The following is a 19734-nucleotide window of genomic DNA, read 5'->3' on the forward strand; positions in this document are numbered from 1 at the left end:
TATTAATGTGGCAATGAATCAATGGAAAAATACAGGCAAACAGCCGAGGCTTTGCTAGAAGAGGGGCCAAGAGAACACAGGGTTCAGAGCCAGACACATGGGTGAGCAGCACAAGCACCAGATTTATTGACGCTCTCACTTTAGATAATTCTCTAGTAGTTTCTTTTCCTGTTTTTTTTTATTTTGGTTCCTTTTAACCTTTTATTACACAGAAGTAGAGATAATAATATAATGAACCTCTATGGACCTACCCACCACCTAGCTTCAATAGTTATCAACTCACAGCCAAGCTTGGTTCATCTGTCAGCCAGCCTCCTTTCCTGGATTAGTTACCTATTATTGCATTAGTTATCTACTATTGTGTGACAAAATACTTCCAAACTTAGTGGCTTAAACATTAAGTATTTATTCTCAGAAATCTGGAAGCAGCTGGGTGGCTCTGGCTCAGGGACTCTCAGGAAGCTTCAGTCAGAACACAGGCAGTGACTGCAGTCTTCTGAAGGCTTGACAGGCTACAGGAGGGGTGATAAGCTGCAGTCCTCAGGCCAGATCTGGCCTACTGCCTGTTCTTGTAAATAAAGTTTTATTGGAACACAGCCTCCTCCTTTCATTCCCATACTGGGCATGGCAGCTTTTGCTCTATAACAGCAGGACTGAGTAGGTTCAAGAGAGACTCTATGGCCCACACACCTAAACTATTTACTATATTTTTATAGAAAAAGTCTGCCAACCCCTGGATTAGACTATGTGCTTCCAAGATGGTTCGTTCATGTGGCTACTGGTGGTCAATCATGCTCCCCGTCATGTGGGCCTCTCCACTGGTGGCCTGAGGGTTGGTCTGCAACCTCAGGAATCCCCCAGATGACTGGCCCCCTTACATGGCAGGCAAAGAGAGACCAAAGAAAGGGGAAGACCACTCCAGACTGCTAGGGGGAAGTTCTAATAAACAAAAGAAATTATGTACAAGGCTAGTCTTGGGTGGCTGCAAGATACGCAGATCTCTGCATCCACCCACCAAAACCTTAAAAGTTAATATAAAGGCTTTCACTGGGTTCGGTCACAGGCACAAGACATGACTCCCTCAAGGTTGCATCCTTGAAACCACTCCCAGTGTGGGAATGGTGGGCAGACGGGGGAGGGCTGAGGAGCCTCGACTGCCTACATCCACCTCGGGGCCAACTAGCAGTTGTGTCCTCTGGATGACCTACTTAATGTAGAGTGTTCTCATAACATGGCAGCTAACTTCCCAAAAGCAAATGATCCACGAGGGAGAAGAAGGCAGAAGCCATAATGTCTGTCTTATGACCTAGCCCCAGAAGAGACATACCAACACTTCGGCAGTACTCTACTGATTACACAGACCAACCAGAGTGGAGGGTTGGTGGGGACTCCCAGGGTATAGACACCAGGAGGCAGGGGTCACTGGAGACCACTTTGGAAGGTAACCACCATGGCTAATGACCCTTCCTTAGGCTGTACAGTCAGCCTTTGGGACAGGGTCTTTTCTATGGGCTTTTCAATAAGGCCATTTGACATTCATATGAGTTAAGGGACTTTCTGATGCTCCACATTTTTGTGCTTTGACCATACCATGTCCTTGACATTTGCTGCTGAATTTTAATGTCTGTACTTTAATTTTGACTTATTATGGATTCAGTAGAATTAACTACTTATATTCTTGGAGCTGTTATCAACATGAAATGGCTATCTTTCTTTAGTTAAATATTTCAGGAAGTCCTTAAATCTAAATATTTCCTGTTTTCTGCATTCTATTCTTAGGAGAAAGAAGCAAATGACTATATATCCTGCTCTTAGGGATTTACTTAAAAGGCTCAATTTCCAAGGCTCTCAATCACTGTATTTCCAGCCCAATCTCAGGTTTACATTCCCTATATGATACGATATTCAATCATATCCCTGAGGTTCTGTAGCATTGAAAATCCATGCAAAATAATACTATTTATTATCTTTAAAAACAGGTTTTCCATTTTAACAGTTTACTAGTAATTGAAAACAAAAGTAATTTTTTAAAAAGCCTGTGGCTTCCTGACACAGTAAGAACTCAATGATGATTTCCTAAATCCCAAATCTAACACACAGAGGACAACTTCAAAGCCAAAGGACTACAATTTAATAACAGAAAAAGGCACAAAGGGATGAGGCTGTGGCCCATCATCTAATTACTGACTCATTCATTCAACAGATATGAATTCTGTGTCTGAAGTAATCCTGTCTCTAAGATGCTTCTAGTCTGGTAGTCACAGAAATATATCTTTGATCTTAATGAAGCCAATAATACAGTCTTTTAATATCTTAGAACAACAAAGCTATAGTAATAAAGACAGTACGGTACTGGCACAAAAACCAGAAATACCCATTGATGGAACACGATAGAAGGCCCAGAGATAAACCCACACATCTTTGGTCACCTAATCTATGATGAGAGAGGCAAGAGCATACAGGGAGAAAAGATAGTCTCTTCCACATGCGGTGCTGGGAAAACTGGATAGCTACATGTAAAAGAATGAAATTAGAACACTCTCTAACATCACAAACAGAAGTAAACTCAAAAATGGATTAAAGACCTAAATGTAAGTCTGGACACTCTTATGCAACTCTTAGAGGAATACATAAACAGAACACTCTTTGACATAAATAGTGGCAAGATCTTTTCTGATCCAGTTTCTAGAATAATAAAACATAAAAACAAAAACAAACAAATGGGACCTAATGAGACTTAAAAGCTTTTGCACAGCAAAGGAAACCATAAACAAGAAGAAAGACAACCCACAGAATGGGAGAAAATATTTGCAAATGAAGCAATGGACAAAGGATTAATCTCTAAAATATACAAACAGCTCATGCAGCTTAATATAAAAAAAAAACACAATCAAAAAATGGGTAAAGCCCTAAATAGATATTTCTCCAAAGAAGACATACAGATGGCCAAAAGGCACATGAAAACATGCTTAACATGACTAATTATTAGAGAAACGCAAATCAAAATTACAAGATATCACCTCACTCCAGTCAGAATAACCATCATCAAAAAGAACTACAAACAATAAGTACTGCAGGGATGTGGAGAAAAGGGAACCCTCTTACACTGTTGGTGGGAATGTAATTGATGCAATCACTATGGAGAACAGTATGGAGGTTCCTTCAAAAACTAAAACTAGAACTACCATATGGCCCAGCAATCCCAGTCCTGGGCCATACCTGGAGAAAATCATAATTCAGAAAGACACATGCACCCCAGTGTACACTGCAGCTCTGTTTACAACAGCCAGGACATGGGAGCAGCCTAAACGCCCATCAGCAGAGGCATGGATAAAGAAGGTGTGGTACACAGACACAACGGCGTATTTCTCAGCCACAGGAAGGAATAGAACTGTACCATTTGCAGGGATGCGGATGGACCTAGAAGTGAAGTAGGACCTAGAAGGGAAGTAAGTCAGAGAGAGAAAAACAAATATTGTGTATCAGGCATATATGTGGAATCTAGAAAAACGGTACAAACTAACCTATGTGCAAAGCAGAAATAAGACAGAGACGTAGAGAACAAACATACGGTCACCAAGAAGGGGGAAGCAAGGTGAGATGAACTGGGAGATTGGGAATGACATACATACGCTACTACATATAAAAAGGATAACTAATGAGAACCTTGGAGAAGGAAATGGCAATCCACTCCAGCGTTCTTGCCTGGAGAAGCCCAGGGACAGAGCAGCCTGGTGGGCTGCCGTCTATGGGGTCGCACAGAGTCGGACACGACTGAAGCGACTCAGCAGCAGCGGCAATGAGAACCTACTGTACGGCACATGGAACCCTACTCAGTGCTCCTGGTGACCGACATGGGAAGGAAATCCAAGAAAGAGGGAATATATGTCTGCATATAACTGATTCACTTTGCTGTACAGCTGAAAATAACAGAACACTGTAAAGCAATTATACTCCAATACATTTTTTTAAAAATACATCTTAGGACATTTGGTTAAAAAAAAAAAAAGCATAATAGATGCATTCCTAACAGCCCATGCATTTATGTGGAGAGGGAAGACCTGCTCTCATACATGGGGGCCCTCAAGGCAGTATAATTACTAATCTAGTATAGAAGCTGAGATATACCTCACCAGAAAACATCTTTCTTTTCTTTTTAAACATACAGTTTTAAGCATTCTGAAATTTCTAGGATAATTTATGATAGGGTGAATTTTTTTCTTTACAAACACAGACATATTTTAATGACATATGGTCCTAAGCACAGGGCATCACTTCCACAGTACAGTGAACCTGAGGCCCTTCTCTGTGGAGGAATCTCTGCTTCCAGGCCCTTTCTGCCCTCACTGCGGCTCATCAACTCATATGGTGACTAGGAAGATACTACATTTTATTCTGTTTCATGGCTTACTCAGTAATTCCCAGAAGAAAAAATAAATCTGGTTTTGATTTAGCCATGTCTTTTACATCTGGGGGAATAATTAAATATACAAATGTTAAATTTTTCCCAGAGGACTAGGAAATGAGAGTAAGTAGCAATTTATATAGATTGTTTACTAGGGAGACAGAAATGATCAGAGGCTTTCTTGGGCTTTCGCGAAGCATCTTATTCTAGTGTCTGGATGCCTTCACGCACTTTAAACCGTTTTTTCTTCAGTCAGAGCAAAAACTGCAGAGGGGAAAAAAAAAAAAAAACCCTAACCAACAGAGGTAGGGACAGGATTATTCCAGAGTCAAGTACAAACTACTTTAGAATTCTATCTGGCTTGATTCAGGGTTATTTTATGGTCTCTTTGGGAGCTACCCTTTTTACTGATATCAACCATAGTCAGTCCTTTCAGAAAAAGTAGGATTCGGGCTTCATCAAGGCTAGGCATGGAGTCCTTCTAAAGTGCTCTCATGTAATTCCTCAGAATGTATTCCCTTCCCCAGTGATCCCAGAAAGGCATATGACCTAACTGTTTCCATTTTTGCCCGAGCACCTATTTTAAGATTCCTCTTTTTTTGTCCAAGGACATCATTTGTCATTTACCTAATGTATTAGCTTCTGAACTATGTATGAGTCAACAAACTCAGTTTGATTAAGTGGAGATTTAGTCAGAGCTGGCTGAGGGGACTTGGGTATGAAAGGCGTCACCTGGCCAAGGGCAGAGGGGTAGATACACAGAAGTGGGCGGCAGAGGGGGGCTCTCCGGGGAGGGAGGGTCTGAGCAGCTGGCGGTGGCTGGGGTCCCTGGGTGGTCAGGGTTACGATACAGGAGGGGTGCTTGGGGATCCATGAGCAGTGTGACTCTGTGAGACCCAAAAGTAAGAGACCTACTTTGGGGTCTCAATAAGAGGTACATGAGCCAGTGTTTGTTAGTGCACTAGTTACTTTGAAGACAGTTATAAGTTATGAATTAGAGAACAATGTACCACGTGAAAAATCAAGTGCAAATGGCTTCCGAGCGCTGCTATCGGGAGTCGCGGCCCATGTGGAAGGCTTAGGAAAGTGCCCGGCTCAGCTGTCCTCCCATTGCTTGCTGTCTGCCACCACCCTTGGTCGTGGTCACTGCCTGGCTGTGCTTATCATGAAGACAGGCGGGGCTGCTGCAAAGGTGGAATTGACTCGCCATTCCCTCTGGTTTCATGGCACCGTTTCACTCCTGGTTTGCCTGGTGAGTCAGGGCACCCGAGCCTGAGGTGGTCCTCCTCCATCACCGAGCGCATCTCCCTGCCACTGCCCTGCTTCACATGGGCGTCTCACACTGTGTCACTGCTGCCCGACTCTGCCCGTGTGTGCGAGGACCATCTGTGGAGACTCCAAAACAGGGGGTCAACCCACTTGTCCTGAAGCTGCACAAGGCTGTGAGACAAACTCCTGACATGGGAGAGAGGGAGAAGCCAGCTCAGAGGGGTCTGCTGGAACTGTGGACTTCAGTTTACCTTTGGGTCGCTTGGGCTCATGAAGCTGGAGCTGACTTGGCGCCCAGGGAAATGGACCGTCCCCTCCCCAATGATGGAGGCTTCGGCACCAACTGCCTCTACAACGGGCTCTTCAGCAGCCAATTCTTTATCTGGATTCAATATTTCCTTCTGAACGACACGTTGGCAGACTAACACATGATTATGTATCCAATTGTCAAATACTTTAACATCCTCATTCTATGTTGTGAAACTCTTAACTTTCCATTAAGAATGCAGATCTCGCTACCACACCTTGAAAGCATGAACAGGCAGGGAAAGGAAAGTTCAGAAGCTCCTGGGAAATGTCAGAAATGGCTTAAATACAGTTAACCCTAGAAAACAAAAATGTTACTTCACGCAGGCTGGCCCAGATGGCCATATGGTCAAGGTCTCACATCTGGTTAGAACCCTGGAGGGCCATACTTCACATCGTGGCATCTTCTTCAAGTCCTTATTTGTTCTTTCAACTGATTTCTGAGGCTGTTCTCTTTCTCAGAGACTCCACTGGACCAGCTCCCGGGTTTTCCGCGGGCACTCAGCTCCTGAGAGGGCGGTCTGCCCAGAAGGATGACTGTACTGAGGATGTTGTGTCCTTGTGCTCCAGGCCAGCCAGGGAGCAAATGGTACCTGGATAAGACTTCTTTCTATTTTTAACTGGATCTTAAAAATTACTGAGAGTTGAATACATCAATTTGAAAAGAAATAAAAGGGCATCACTAGGCTGATATTTACTGTCTAGAATTCTCTGTAAAGGTCTCACCGACTGAAGTCTAATCATTTCAAGATGCCCTTTGCAAAGCAAACAATTTTATTTTCCCCAGTTTGCCTCTCACCTTCAAGTATATCTCATTTGCTTATGTATTTAGAAATGCCACAGTTTCCTATCTGATGCTGAGAAAAGAACTGCTCTGGGTACCCTTCTTCTCCACGCACACTCTCCTACTCCCTGCAGCCCCTGCCCCATGAGCTGGAGGAACAGCCAGGTCCATAGAGCACAGTGGGTCCCCTGGCGGGTTCACATCTCCCGCACTGGAATCACTTGGGTGTTGGGTAAAACATGCACATTTCTGGACCATGAGTCCAGCCTTTTATTTTATAAAACAAAAATCTAAGGTGTGAATATGCTACCTGACTTATTCCTGGGGCAGAACCTGACTCAGAATTTGCTCCTTCTCAACATTCACCTGTGGAGAAGGCAATGGCACCCCACTCCAGTACTATTGCCTGGAAAATCCCATGGACGGAGGAGCCTGGTAGGCTGTAGTCCACGAGGTCACTAAGAGTCGGATACAACTAAGCAACTTCACTTTCACTTTTCACTTTCATGCATTAGAGGAGGAAATGGCAACCCACTCCAGTGTTCTTGCCTGGAGAATCCCAAGGATGGGGGAGCCTGGTGGGCTGCCGTCTATGGGGTCGCACAAAGTCAGACACAACTGAAGTGACTTAGGAGAGGGTTCCTGGAGCAATAGGAAGGGTCTTTTAAATGTAAGTAATCTGGGTCCACCTTAGATTTAGGGGAACAGAATCTTCATGGTGTGATGCCTAAATATATGTTTGTTTGTTTGTTTTTGCCACACCACACAGCTTTCAGGATCTTAGTTATCCTACCAGGGGCTGAACCCTAGGCAGTGAAAGCTCGGAGTCCTAACCACTGGACCACCAGGGAATTCCTAACGCATGCAGTTTTGAAAGTTTTACTTTCAAGATGTACAGCCCAATGTAAGGACTTTCCAGGGCCTCCCTGGTGGCTCAGTGGTAAAGAATCTGTCTGCCAGTGTAGGAGACACAGGTTTGATCTCTGATCCATATAGACCCCGCCTTCTACAGAGCAATGAAGCCTGTGTGCCACAACTATTGAGCCCATGCTCCAGAATCTGAGAGCTGCAACTGCTGAGCCCACACGCGGCAACCACTGAAGCCCGTGTACCCGAGCGTCCGTGCTCAACAATGAGAGAAGCCGCTGGAATGAGAAGCCCGCACACTACAATTACAGAGTAGGGCCCGCTCTCCACAACTAGCAAGAAAGACCTAGCACAGCCAAAAATAAAATAAATAAACTTTATAAAAAAAGAACTGTCCAATGACTTAAATTTCTCAATCACGTTTTGTCCATAGAATGGAAATGGAAGTGAAAAGTAGCAATTCAAATATAAGTTAAACACAATATAATAATTATTCATGAATAATCTTTCCTATTGACAAGTCTATTGTCAATTTCTGGTCACTTGACAGTGAAAGAGTCTGGGGACAGGCTAGGCATTAATGAGATTTATTCTTAAATATGTTTTCCATAACTCCACTTCTGATCAGGGCCCAAATGACCAGAAGATATGGCAGAAGCCCTCCTCTCTGCCTTTAGTCCACGGGAAGAGTCCAGTGAGGTGAAGCTCCACTTGTTTACAAAACACACAGGTAAACATCAGAGTGAAAAAGAAAAAGAAACACTCTATATCCTAGAAATGACACTAGTTGGGCAAGTAAACTGAAGACATGCCACTGAATTAGTTTTTGAAAAGCAGAAAATGGGTGGCCTTCCACACCTATGGCCTTTCAGAACCTCTGCACAGTGAGACTAACAAGGAAATGTGATGGAAATCTTTGTCTCCAATTGCAGCAGCGTGAGCTTGGGTGACCCAGGCAGCGGCGTCAGCCACACAGCGAAGCCCTGGGCCAGAGAGACAAGAGAGCAAGAGAGGACCTTCTGCCCAGGTTGTACTCTGGATGGTTTTTAGTCTTGGATTATAATTTTAACGAAAACCAGCAGGGGTGCGAGGTGAGGGGAAGGATGCTTTTCCTGGGTTTGCAGTCAAGGCCCTAGGAAACCACAAGTACTCAACATGGCTCTCTCCCTACTTGGATCCAAGACACTGGAGCTGCATCTGCACAAATTATGTCACCTCCAGGGCAAGCCAGAACACCTTCTATGGAGGCATTTGATACATATACTGAGTCAACAGGCTTCCCAGGTGGCTCAGTGGTAAAGAATCCATCCTGCCGACACAGGAGACACAGGAGATGGGGGTTCAATCCTCGGGTCAGAAAGATCCCAAAGGACAGAGGAGCCTGGAGGGCTACAGTCCACGGGACTGCAAAGAGTGGGGCACAACTGAGCACGTGTGCGCACACACACACATGGAGCCAGCACCTCCTGGATCTCTCTGTTCCTCCAGAGACCTAACAGTAAAATCAACACCAAAATCACGTTTTCTGAGGGCTGTCAATCAGAGGATCATGTCTATGTCCTCCGGAGAGAAGACCTCAGAGAGACTTAAAACCACTTAGAGTTTTTCATATTTTAAAAAAATAGACAGACTCTAGGGTAATGTTTCACTTCTCAGTGAAGATGAGCATAAACCAAACTCATCTTGGACTTTTTTTACTGTCAGCTAGGGAGTATTTAGAGAGGCTTGCCAGGCATTATACTCTCACAGGTTCTTAGGAAATTTTGTGGAATGTTTAAGAGTTACTGAAATTCAATTATGGAATATTTTCATGGAGAAGGAAATGGCAGCCCACTCCAGTGTTCTTGCCTGGAGAATCCCAGGGACGGGGGAGCCTGGTGGGCTGCCGTCTGTGGGTGCGCACAGAGTCGGACACGACTGACGCAACTCAGCTTAGCTCAGGGAGTATCTGAAGATGAATCCAGGAGCCGAGAGGACTGGGGACATTACTTAGTCACATCCATAGTAACACTAATATCCATCAATCCCTCCAAAGCAAATATGACAGATCTGAAGTAGGACTTTCAGGTAAGTATGTTTGGTAACATGAGATGTGCTAGTCATCTCCAGCATTGAGAAAGACCCTTTGCTTTTTAGAACAAATTCATGGCAGGGTAAAATCCTAAGTGAGAGGAGAAGAAAGCTTAACTAACATGAAATAAGACCTCCTTGACCTGGAGGAAAGGTGTGTACACAGCCAGCCTGCCCCAGTCTATAAAACTTCACTAGAAATGGAATCGGTGGAGAAACTTGATTTACCAAAACTCTTCCATAGACAATGCTGTTCAATTAAAACAATTTCTGCTTACATCACCCCTAAAAGTTTTGAGTGCCAAATGCCCTCCCATACAATTTTAAGCTGACATCTAATATTTCATCATAAATTAAAATAGCTGCAAAATATATTTTCTAGCACACTGTGAATATTGACATTTTAAAAGTAAACTCTAAGGTCACTCTTTTAAAGATATCCAAGAAATGCTTAACATTATAGTGATGTGATATCCACCATCATCCATTCAAGAGACACAAATATACTCCTAATGATAAGTAAAAATTTTGTTTTTCCTTTTCTCCTTCCTTGAAGTACTATTTTCTTTTCACTTCTTCCAAAGAATCTTACCTAATCAAATATTTTTTTGCTTGAAAGTCTTTATCAATCACTTTTTAATACTTTGCTATAATAATTTTATGCACAAAATGAAAACTTCAGAAGACTTTAAAATTTCCTGTGAACAGAAGTATCAAATATTTACATTTTCTTCTGGTCTGACTGATCAGACCAGATTATTATTAGCCAACCCTCAGAATGAGAGAAAATAATAGCAAATGAAACAACTGACCAAGGATTAATCTCCAAAACACATAAGCAGCTCATTCGGCTCAATACCAGAAAAACAAACAACCTAGTCAAAGAGTGGGCAGAAGGCTGAAACAAACATTTCTCCAAAGAAGACATACAGATGGCTAATAAACGCATGAAAAGCTGTTCAACATCGCTCGTTATTGGAGACATGCAAGTCAAAACAACAATGAGGTATTACTACCTCACACGGGTCAGAATGACCATCATTGAAAAATCTACAAACAATAAATGCTGGAAAGGGTGTGGAGAAAAGGGAACCCTCTTGCACTGTTGGCGGGAATGCAAAACGATACAGCCACTATGGAAGACGGTATGGAGATTCCCTTAAAAACCAGGAATGAAATCACCACATGACCCAACAATCCCACTGCTGGGCATATACCCTGAGAAAACCACAACTGAAAAAGACACATGTACCCCAATGTTCATAGCAGCACTACTCACAGTAGCTAGGAATGGAAGCAACCTAGACATCCATTGGCAAATGAATGGATAGAGAAGTTGAGGTACACATACACAATGGAATATTACTTAGCCATTAAAAAGAATGAAATAATGCCACTCGCAGCAACATGGATTGACCTGGAGATTATCGTTCTGAGTGAAGTAAGTGAGACAAAGACAAATATCATGTGGTATCACTTATATGTGTAATCTAAAAAAAAAAAAAAGACACAAGTAAACTTATTTGTAAAAACGAGAAACAGACTCATAGCTGTAGAAAGCAAATTGACGGTTCCCAAAGGGAAAGGTATGGGGAGAGGGGTGAACAGGGAGTTTGGGACTGAAATATGTTCATTACTATATTTGAAATACGTAACCAACAGGGACCTATACTGCGTAGCACAGGGAGGTGTGCTCAATATTCTGTAAGAACTTAAAGAATTTGAGAAAGAACAGATGCATGTGTGTGTATACCTGAATCACTTTGCTGTGCACCTGAAACGAATGCAACATTGTTAGCCAACTATATCCAAATGCAAATTATAAAGAAAATAAACTGGAACCTTCTATACTTACTTAAACGGGTTAACTTCAAGGTTGCAGGAAGCGCTGAGCAGCAATTCTCCGATTTATGTCTCCTGGCATTTGCTAAAGAAATACATTCTTATTTTCAGGACAGCTGCCCTTACCTGCTGCTTGAGTGCCTCCAAAGATTCAAATTCCAATCTGGCCAGTTTCATCTGGATATGCCGTGGCTTATCAGGTATGGCAAATGCAAGGATGAACTTCAAAGCCAGGAGCATGTGCTGAAAAGAAGAAAGAGCACATGTTGCCGGGACACACTGGACCATATGGGCAAGGAGACAAATTAGCACTGTGATCCTGCTCATTAACCTTGGGTCACTTCTAACTACTGGCCTGTGATGAATCAGAGATCAACCAGGTCCTTAACTTACATTTAATTCACCCTACTGTGGCCACTGAATCGTTACTGACTTACTTTGCTTTCTTCTTTTAAAATCAGTTATTCCCTTAAAATGATACCATATGCTAGGCTCAATGAAAAATAAAGTTTGTTCTAAAAAGTCTACCACAAAATGCGTTTTTCTACTTGTGTCTTAATTCCCAGTGTATTTAGGGTGCCCCGTGTGCAGTCAAATGTTTCTCTTTGTGCAACCACACCCTCCTCTGTGCTGTGCTTCAGGCTGAGTTACATGAAACATGCATGCGCCTTAAACAGCAGGGGCCTGGAATCCTCTGCTTCCCCAATAGCTTCTGGTGCAGTGTCTTTCATGAAATGACAATCAGTAAGTATTGATGAGCTGACTGACTAATGTACTACTTTATGCTGCAGACTCCACATATTGTGAGGCAGAATATAGACAGAGGATGTCCTCTCCCTTTATAACACGAGAAACTTAGAACCTAGCTACTTTATTTCTCTTCTCTACCAACGCCATAGAGAGGTTCTCTAAAATAATCATATGAGGTTTGTGATCATGCTCCTTTCTCTGCAGAAATAAGCCAGCAGGGACCGCTTCCTCGGCTAAGTCTGCTGCTCAGACACGCAGCCTCGACTCAGTGTTTCTCTAATGCTGCCATCATCTTGTGACCCAGGGCCAGCACCCACAGAAACCCGAATGGTCGTAAGAATAAAGTTGCCTCTTTGATGATGGCATGAATTAGTAAATATAAAAGGCTGTAAAATAAAAATTCAAGGTAAGTATTAGGCATGAAGAAAATCAGTGAAGGAGAGGGAACAGCCTATAAGACATGTTGCACCGAATAATTAGCAGAAAAGACGGTTAAAAAAAAATAAGTGATTTCTTTACTGTGATATTTTCAAATGAGGGATGAAGGATAAATAACATGTGGATATCTCCTGGGAGAAGTATGAAATAATGGAGGAAATCAGCATCACGCCAGAACAAGCAATAATTCAATACAAAGACTTGAAAACCGGCAGAAGGCCAGGGCGGGCCAGGGACTGCCTGGCATTAACAGGAGGTCTGGAGTGGACTAGGGAAGGGTAATCTTCTCTAAAATGTGAATGTCATGACCAAAGAAGGCACTGGAAGACACTGACTAGGTGTCTGCCATGTGAAAACAAGGAAATAAAACAGAAGACATCATGTGTTGCAATTCTGAACTAAGTGAATTAACAGGAACCTGGATATAATCTACAAATAAGAAATAAATAATTCAGAAAGAGCTATACTGTGTCATTATTTCATTCCACTGAAATACTGAGACTACTGAGATATAATTTCATGTAAGACTTCACCTCTTTCGCAGAAGAGTTAAGACAGGAAATCGCCTTATTTTCTATAAATGGCGTGGTGCGCCCTCAGGTTGCCAGAGCCCCACGATGATCCAGGCATGGGCCCTGTTCCATTTCTCCTAACAGATCTGTCCCCATCTTCTCTTCTTTGGAGTCTCAGTAGGAATTACTGAGAAAGAAGACGCTGCCGAGGTTTTCTCTTGCACACAGGGGACTTGTGAGATGTGTCAACTCTTCTTTGGGAACCAGGACCAGCTACTGGGAGACTGGGAAAGGCTGCCACAGACCTTGCTCCTCATGGTTTCCATATGCTGCTGCTGCTGCTAAGTCGCTTCAGTCGTGTCCGACTCTGTGCAACCCCACAGACGGCAGCCCACCAGGCTCCCCCATCCCTAGGATTCTCCACGCAAGAACACTGGAGTTGGTTGCCATTTCCTTCTCCAATGCATGAAAGTGGAAAGTGAAAAGTGAAAGTGAAGTTGCTCAGTCGTGTCTGACTCTTTAGCGACCCCATGGACTGCAGCCCACCAGGCTCCTCTGCCCATGGGATTCTCTAGGCAAGAGTACTGGAGTGGGGTGCCATCGCCTTCTCCGGGTTTCCATATGAAATGTCCATAAAACTCTCTTGAATTGAAAATAACTTGATATTGATTAGACAATACTAGCTAAAACGGGAGGTCATTTTAACATGGTTAACACACTTACATAGCAACAACCTTTGGGATTCTCTATAGTGAATCACTCAAAGGAGAAAGTGAAAGATATACCCATCTGAAAGCAGAGTTCCAAAGAATAGCAAGGAGAGATAAGACGGCTTTCTTAAATCGACAATGCAAGGAGAGATAAGAAAGCCTTCCTAAGTGAAAAATGCAAAGAAACAGGAAAACAATAGAATGGGAAAGACTATAGATCTCTTCAGGAAAATTAGAGATACCAAGGGAACATTTCATGTAAAGATGGGCACAATAAAGTACAGAAATGGTATGGACTTAACAGAAGCAGAAGAGAAGAAGAAGAGGTGGCAAGAATACACAGAAGAACTAAACAGAAAAGGTCTTAATGACTCGGATAAACATGATGGTGTGGTCACTCACCTAGAGCCAGACGTTCTGGAGCATGAAGTCAAGTGGGCCTTAGAAAGTATTACTACAAACAAAGCTAGTGGAGATGATGGAATTCCAGTCGAGAGATTTCAAATCCTAAAAGATGATGCTATGAAAGTGCTGCACTCAATGCGTCAGCAAATTTGGAAAACTCAGCAGTGGCCAAAGGACTGGAAAAGGTCAGTTTTCATTCCAAGCCCAAAGAAGGGCAATGCCAAAGAATGTTCAAACTACTGCACAATTGCACTCCTTTTACATGCTAGCAAGATAATGTTCAAAATCCTTCAAGCTAGGCTTCAACATGTCCTATCTTTTTGTCTTTTCATACTGTAAAGCTATGACCAACCTAGACAGCATGTTAAAAAGCAGAGACATTACTTTGCCAACAAAGGTCCATCTAGTCAGAGCTATGGTTCTTCCAGTAGTCATGTATGGATTGAGAGTTGGACTATAAAGAAAGCTGAGCACTGAAGAATTGATGCTTTTGAACTGCGGTGTTGGAGAAGACTCTTGAGAGTCCCTTGGAGTGCAAGGAGATCCAACCAGTCTATCCTAAGGGAAATCAGTCCTGAATATTCATTGGAAGGACTGATGCTAAAGCTGAAACTCCAATACTTTGGCCACCTGATGTGAAGAACTGACTCATTGGAAAAGACCCTGATGCTAGGAAAGACTGAAGACAGAGAAGGGGATGACAGAGGAGGAGATGGTTGGATGGCATCACCAACTCAATGGACGTGAGTTTGAGTAAGCTCTGGGAGTTGGTGATGGACAGGGAGGCCTGGAGTGCTGTAGTCCATGGGATCACAAACAGTCAGACTGAACTGAACTGAGGCTTCAACAGTACATGAACTGAGAACTTCCAGATGTACAAGCTGGATTTTGAAAAGACAGAGGAATTAGAGATCAAACTGCCAAGGTCTGTTGGATTACAGGAAAATCAAGAGAATTTCAGAAAAACATCTACTTTTGCTTCACTGACTAAGCTAAATCTTTGACTGTATGAATCACAACAAACTGTAGACAGTTCTGAAAGAGATGAGAATACCAGACCACCTTACCTGCCTCCTGAGAAACATGTTTGCAGGTCAGGAAGCAACAGTTAGAACCGGACATGGAACAAAGGACTGGTTCAAAATTGGGAAAGGAGTATGTCAAGGCTGTATATTGTCATTTTGCTTATTTAACTAATACGCAGAGTTTATGATGTGAAATGCCAGGCTGGATGAATTATAAGCGGGAATCAAGATTGCTGGGAGAAATATCAATAACCTCAGATATGCAGATGACACCACCTTAATGGCAGAAAGCGAACAGGAACGAAAGAGCCTCGATGAAAGTGAAAGAGGAGAGTGAAAAAGGTGGCTTGAAACTCACCTCAAAAAATTAAGATCATGGCAATCTGGTCCCTTCACTTCATGGCATATAGATAGGGTAAAAATGGAAACAGTAACAGACTTTATTTTTTTGGACCCCCAAAATCACTGTGAACTCTGACTGCAGCCATGAAATTAAGAGATGCTTGCTCCTTGAAAGAAAAGCTATAACAAACCTAGACAGCATATTAAAAGCACAGACATCACTTTGCTGACGAAGGTCCATATAGTCAAAGCTATGGTTTTTCCAGAAGTCATGTATGGATGTGAGAGTAGGGCAGTAAAGAAGGTTGAACACCAAAGATTTGCTGCTTTCGAATTGGAGAAAGCTCTTGAGAGTCCCTTGGACTGCAAGGAAATCCAACCAGTCAATCCTAAAGGAATTCAACCCTGAATATCGGGCAGATGCTGAAGCTCCAGTACTTTGGCCACCTGATGTGAAGGGCTGACTCACTGGAAAAGACCCTGATGCTGGGAAAGGCAGGAGCAGAGGGCAGCAGAGGATGAGATGGTTGGATGGCACCACAGACCCAATGGACATGAGTTTGAGCAAGCTCCAGGAGTTGGTGATGGACAGGGAACCCTGGTGTGCTGCAGTCCATGGGGTCACAAAGAGTCGGACACGACTGAGCAACTGAACAACAACTCTACAGTTTACTTTCCTAAAAATACCCTATTTAAAAAAATGCTTTTAAAAGCCCATATGCAGAGAAATCATTTTCTTTGGAATTATATTTTCAGCATAGGTTCCCAGTAGACCTACTTATTTCAAGCTTTTAACTTCCCACGGAACAGATCCAGGGTCACGCTCTTGAAGAGCCTCCACAAGCCACATAGCTGAGCATTCTTCACTGGCCCCAGACACCGCCAAAAGCCAGAAGGGAAGCAGCCCTGGGTTCATTCCCTCTGTTCACGACTAGTGTCCTTAACACTGCAGCAAAAGAGCAGATGTTCTGGCTCCCAGTCTAGGTGGGTAGATGAGTACAGACAGGCCACAACGTTGCCACGTGGGAGTATTACTGCTGGGTCTACACTGGGACCAGGGGCACGTGGACCAGCAGGAATCCCAACTTTCACTAGGTCAGAGAGGGTTCCCTGAAGGAAGTGAGTTTGAGCAGAGACCCAATGGATGAGGAGGAATTATCTCGGCAAGGAGAAGGGGGCTGAAGTGTTTCCAGAGAGAAGATACACACACAAAGGGCTGAGGTTGCTGAGGAGAGAGGGGCTGCAGAGGCAACAGGAAGCCAAGTGACATAGGGGCTGCATAACCTGGCAGAGGAGTGAGGCGGCGCTGAAGGCATGAACGCAGATGACTCCATCAGACTTCTCTGTCTGTGGTGGGGGGAGTGAACAAGTGTGCAAGTGCAGGCAAGTCAGCAGGGAGACTGGAGTGCGCGGGAGAGCAGTGGGGCTGCAGCTCCACGAATCACTGGGGGGCTCGTCAGCAGAAGACTCACCAGGCCCCCTTGACTGGTGCACTCAAATGACAAGCCCAGGACCGGGGGCAGTTGAAGGGGAGGAGGGGTCTGCATGGGCTATACATTTTAAGCTATCTGGGCGAGTGTCTAAATGCAGACAGACATCAGCACGCGGTGTGACAGACGGGGCTCAAGTTCGTGGGAGGGCTGGAGGCAGAGACCTGGGATTGCTGCTGTGTGTGCAAGTGGGCAATGAAGCCAGGAGAGAGGACGAACTGCCCAAGGCTGTGCGGTGAGGGAGGACAGATGCAGCGGGACGGTGGCGGAGGATGGAAGCGAACCGAAACATGAATGACAGGCAGAGGGGAGGAGTCAGTGAGAAGCCTGAGCCGCAGCAGGGGGGCAGGCAGAAACCAGGAGGCTCTGGAAAGACGCAAGCAAAGCAGAGAGAAAGAAGCCAGTCAAGGTGGGTGTGGGAAGGTCAAGTTTACATGGAGCCTGAGGAGGAACGTTTGGGGGTACCCAGCAGCAGCCTCTGGTGACCCTGGTGGGAGGCAGGACTCAGACGGCTGAGAAGAGCCTGGCGGCGAGGCTGGAGGAAGGAGGGACCAGCAACAGGCTTCAGTGAGTCTGCCTGCGAAGGAGGGCTGAGGGCTGACGGCCCTTCTGGAGGGAGACCTGGGCTGGCCCCGTGTTTGCTCTTCAAAGATGTAAGTCCTCAACATGAGAGATGCTTTGGGGGCAGAGGAGAGAACGGCCAAAGCTGAAGATCCTGGAAGAAGCCCCAGGGCACAGAGCCAGGATGAGTGCCAGGTGAAGGCTGGCCATAAACAGGGGGTCTGCACGGTCCCTGGCGAGGAGGGACGGGTGACCCATGAGTGTGAACAGCACGGAAGGGAACACATCTGAGACCAAAGAAATTTAAAAGACATTTATTGCTTAGAATATGCAATTTAATACTTAAAACGAGGACGGACAGGTAAGAATCACACGTAGGGTCCTCACTTTTCTTTCACAGAATTGCAAATCATCAGTAAGCATCCTTTCCTCAAAACAGGTAATCACAGTCCTCAGCAGGGGGGAAAATGTGTCTCAAAGAACAAAATAAAATTGCCAACTCTTTTAGCTAGATTGGAAAAAATATCAACATCCCATAATGAAAGTTTGTTTGGATGGTGGCACTCTGGGTGATCTCTTTATCTTTAGTCTTTAACAGACATGCATTATTTTTATACAGGAAAAAATACTTATATTGAAAAGAACACAGGGATTCTACTCCTCATGAAACAGATGAACTACACAGGCCCTACCCGGCTCCTAACCCACCTGGTCACCACTGCCCACGTGCCCAGTAAACAGGCCCTAACCACACAACCTGTAGCTCAGAGAGTCTGGCTTTTAATCTCGAGCCCAGGAAGCTGGAGACAGCAATCACTGTGCATTCGTACAGCCTGCAAATACACAGAGTGCACTGCTGCAGGGCCAGATTGCTTTGATGGTGGCCGCCTTTCACCTTATCTCAAAATCTTCTGAACGTCGATTATTCCCCCACTTGGCTACAGTTTCAGAAGTTCCACCTATTATAGATTTATTTAGATTAATGCGTATCATCTTTAAAAAGTGAAAATACCCTGGGAGGGTTAAGAAGCATCACCATTCACAAATTAATTTAACTGGCTGGAGTTAGCAGACATTCTGGGCTTCCCTGGTGGCTCAGCTGGTAAAAAATCTGCCTGCAAAGTGGGAGACCTGGGTTAGATCCCTGGGTTGGGGACACCCCCTGGAGAAGGGCATGGCAATCCACTCCAGTATTCTTGCCTAGAAAATCCCCACAGAGGAGACTGGCGAACTACTGTCCATGGGGTTTCAAAGAGTCAGCCTAAGTACAACTAAGTGTGACTAAGCACAGCACAGCAAACATTCCCTCTCGCTGTATACTCCCCCACCCACCAAACCAAGAGTACTAGGAAGTGAGATGGGAAAGGCACCACCACAGTAGGTTCAACACGGGGAACCAGCTTCAAGGAAGAGGGGTAAAGAGAAGCAGAGACAGTTATGTGGCAGCCTGGATGGGAGGGGAGTTTGGGGGAGAATGGCTACATGTACATGTATAGCTGAATCCCTTTGCTGTCCACCTGGAACTATCACAACACTGTTAATTGTTTATATTTCAATATAAAATAAAAAGTTTAAAAAATTCATTGTGGGGAAGAGAGAAAAGCAAATCATTCCTTACTGGAAAAATAAATAGCAAAAGAGAAAGAGAAACGCAGATAGGAACCAACATTGTCTGAATGATCAGCAAAGGACAAATTAGACCTCACTTTCTTTTTATTGAGTTCTTATACCAGGATCCAGAATTCAAGATGAGCATTGTGATAGATTTTGTAGTCTAACCTAGAAATCTAAATAACATTTATAGCACTGTGTTTCAAAAGATCAATTTTTAAAATCTCATTTATATTTTTCCCACAGAAAATGTGTTTCAAGGCTGGGAACTATTTTATGCTAACTGAACAGAGGAAAAAAATTATAAGAAAACATTTTAGCTATTTTTACTTGTTTTCATAAATAAA

General features: G+C 43.9%; 1 protein-coding gene across 2 annotated transcripts in view; it reads right to left on the reverse strand.

Annotated features, from left to right (window-relative positions):
• Positions 1-19734, reverse strand: part of ANO10 (anoctamin 10) — a 212068-nt gene that overhangs the window by 42168 nt on the left and 150166 nt on the right. For both annotated transcript variants that reach the window (XM_018066945.1, XM_018066946.1), the window contains exon 12: positions 11670-11786. In XM_018066945.1, the coding sequence (XP_017922434.1) occupies positions 11670-11786 (117 nt within the window). The remainder of the gene's footprint in view (positions 1-11669; positions 11787-19734) is intronic.

The sequence above is a fragment of the Capra hircus genome, chromosome 22, assembly GCF_001704415.2.
Source record: "Capra hircus breed San Clemente chromosome 22, ASM170441v1, whole genome shotgun sequence".
NCBI classification, from domain to species: Eukaryota; Metazoa; Chordata; class Mammalia; order Artiodactyla; family Bovidae; genus Capra; species Capra hircus.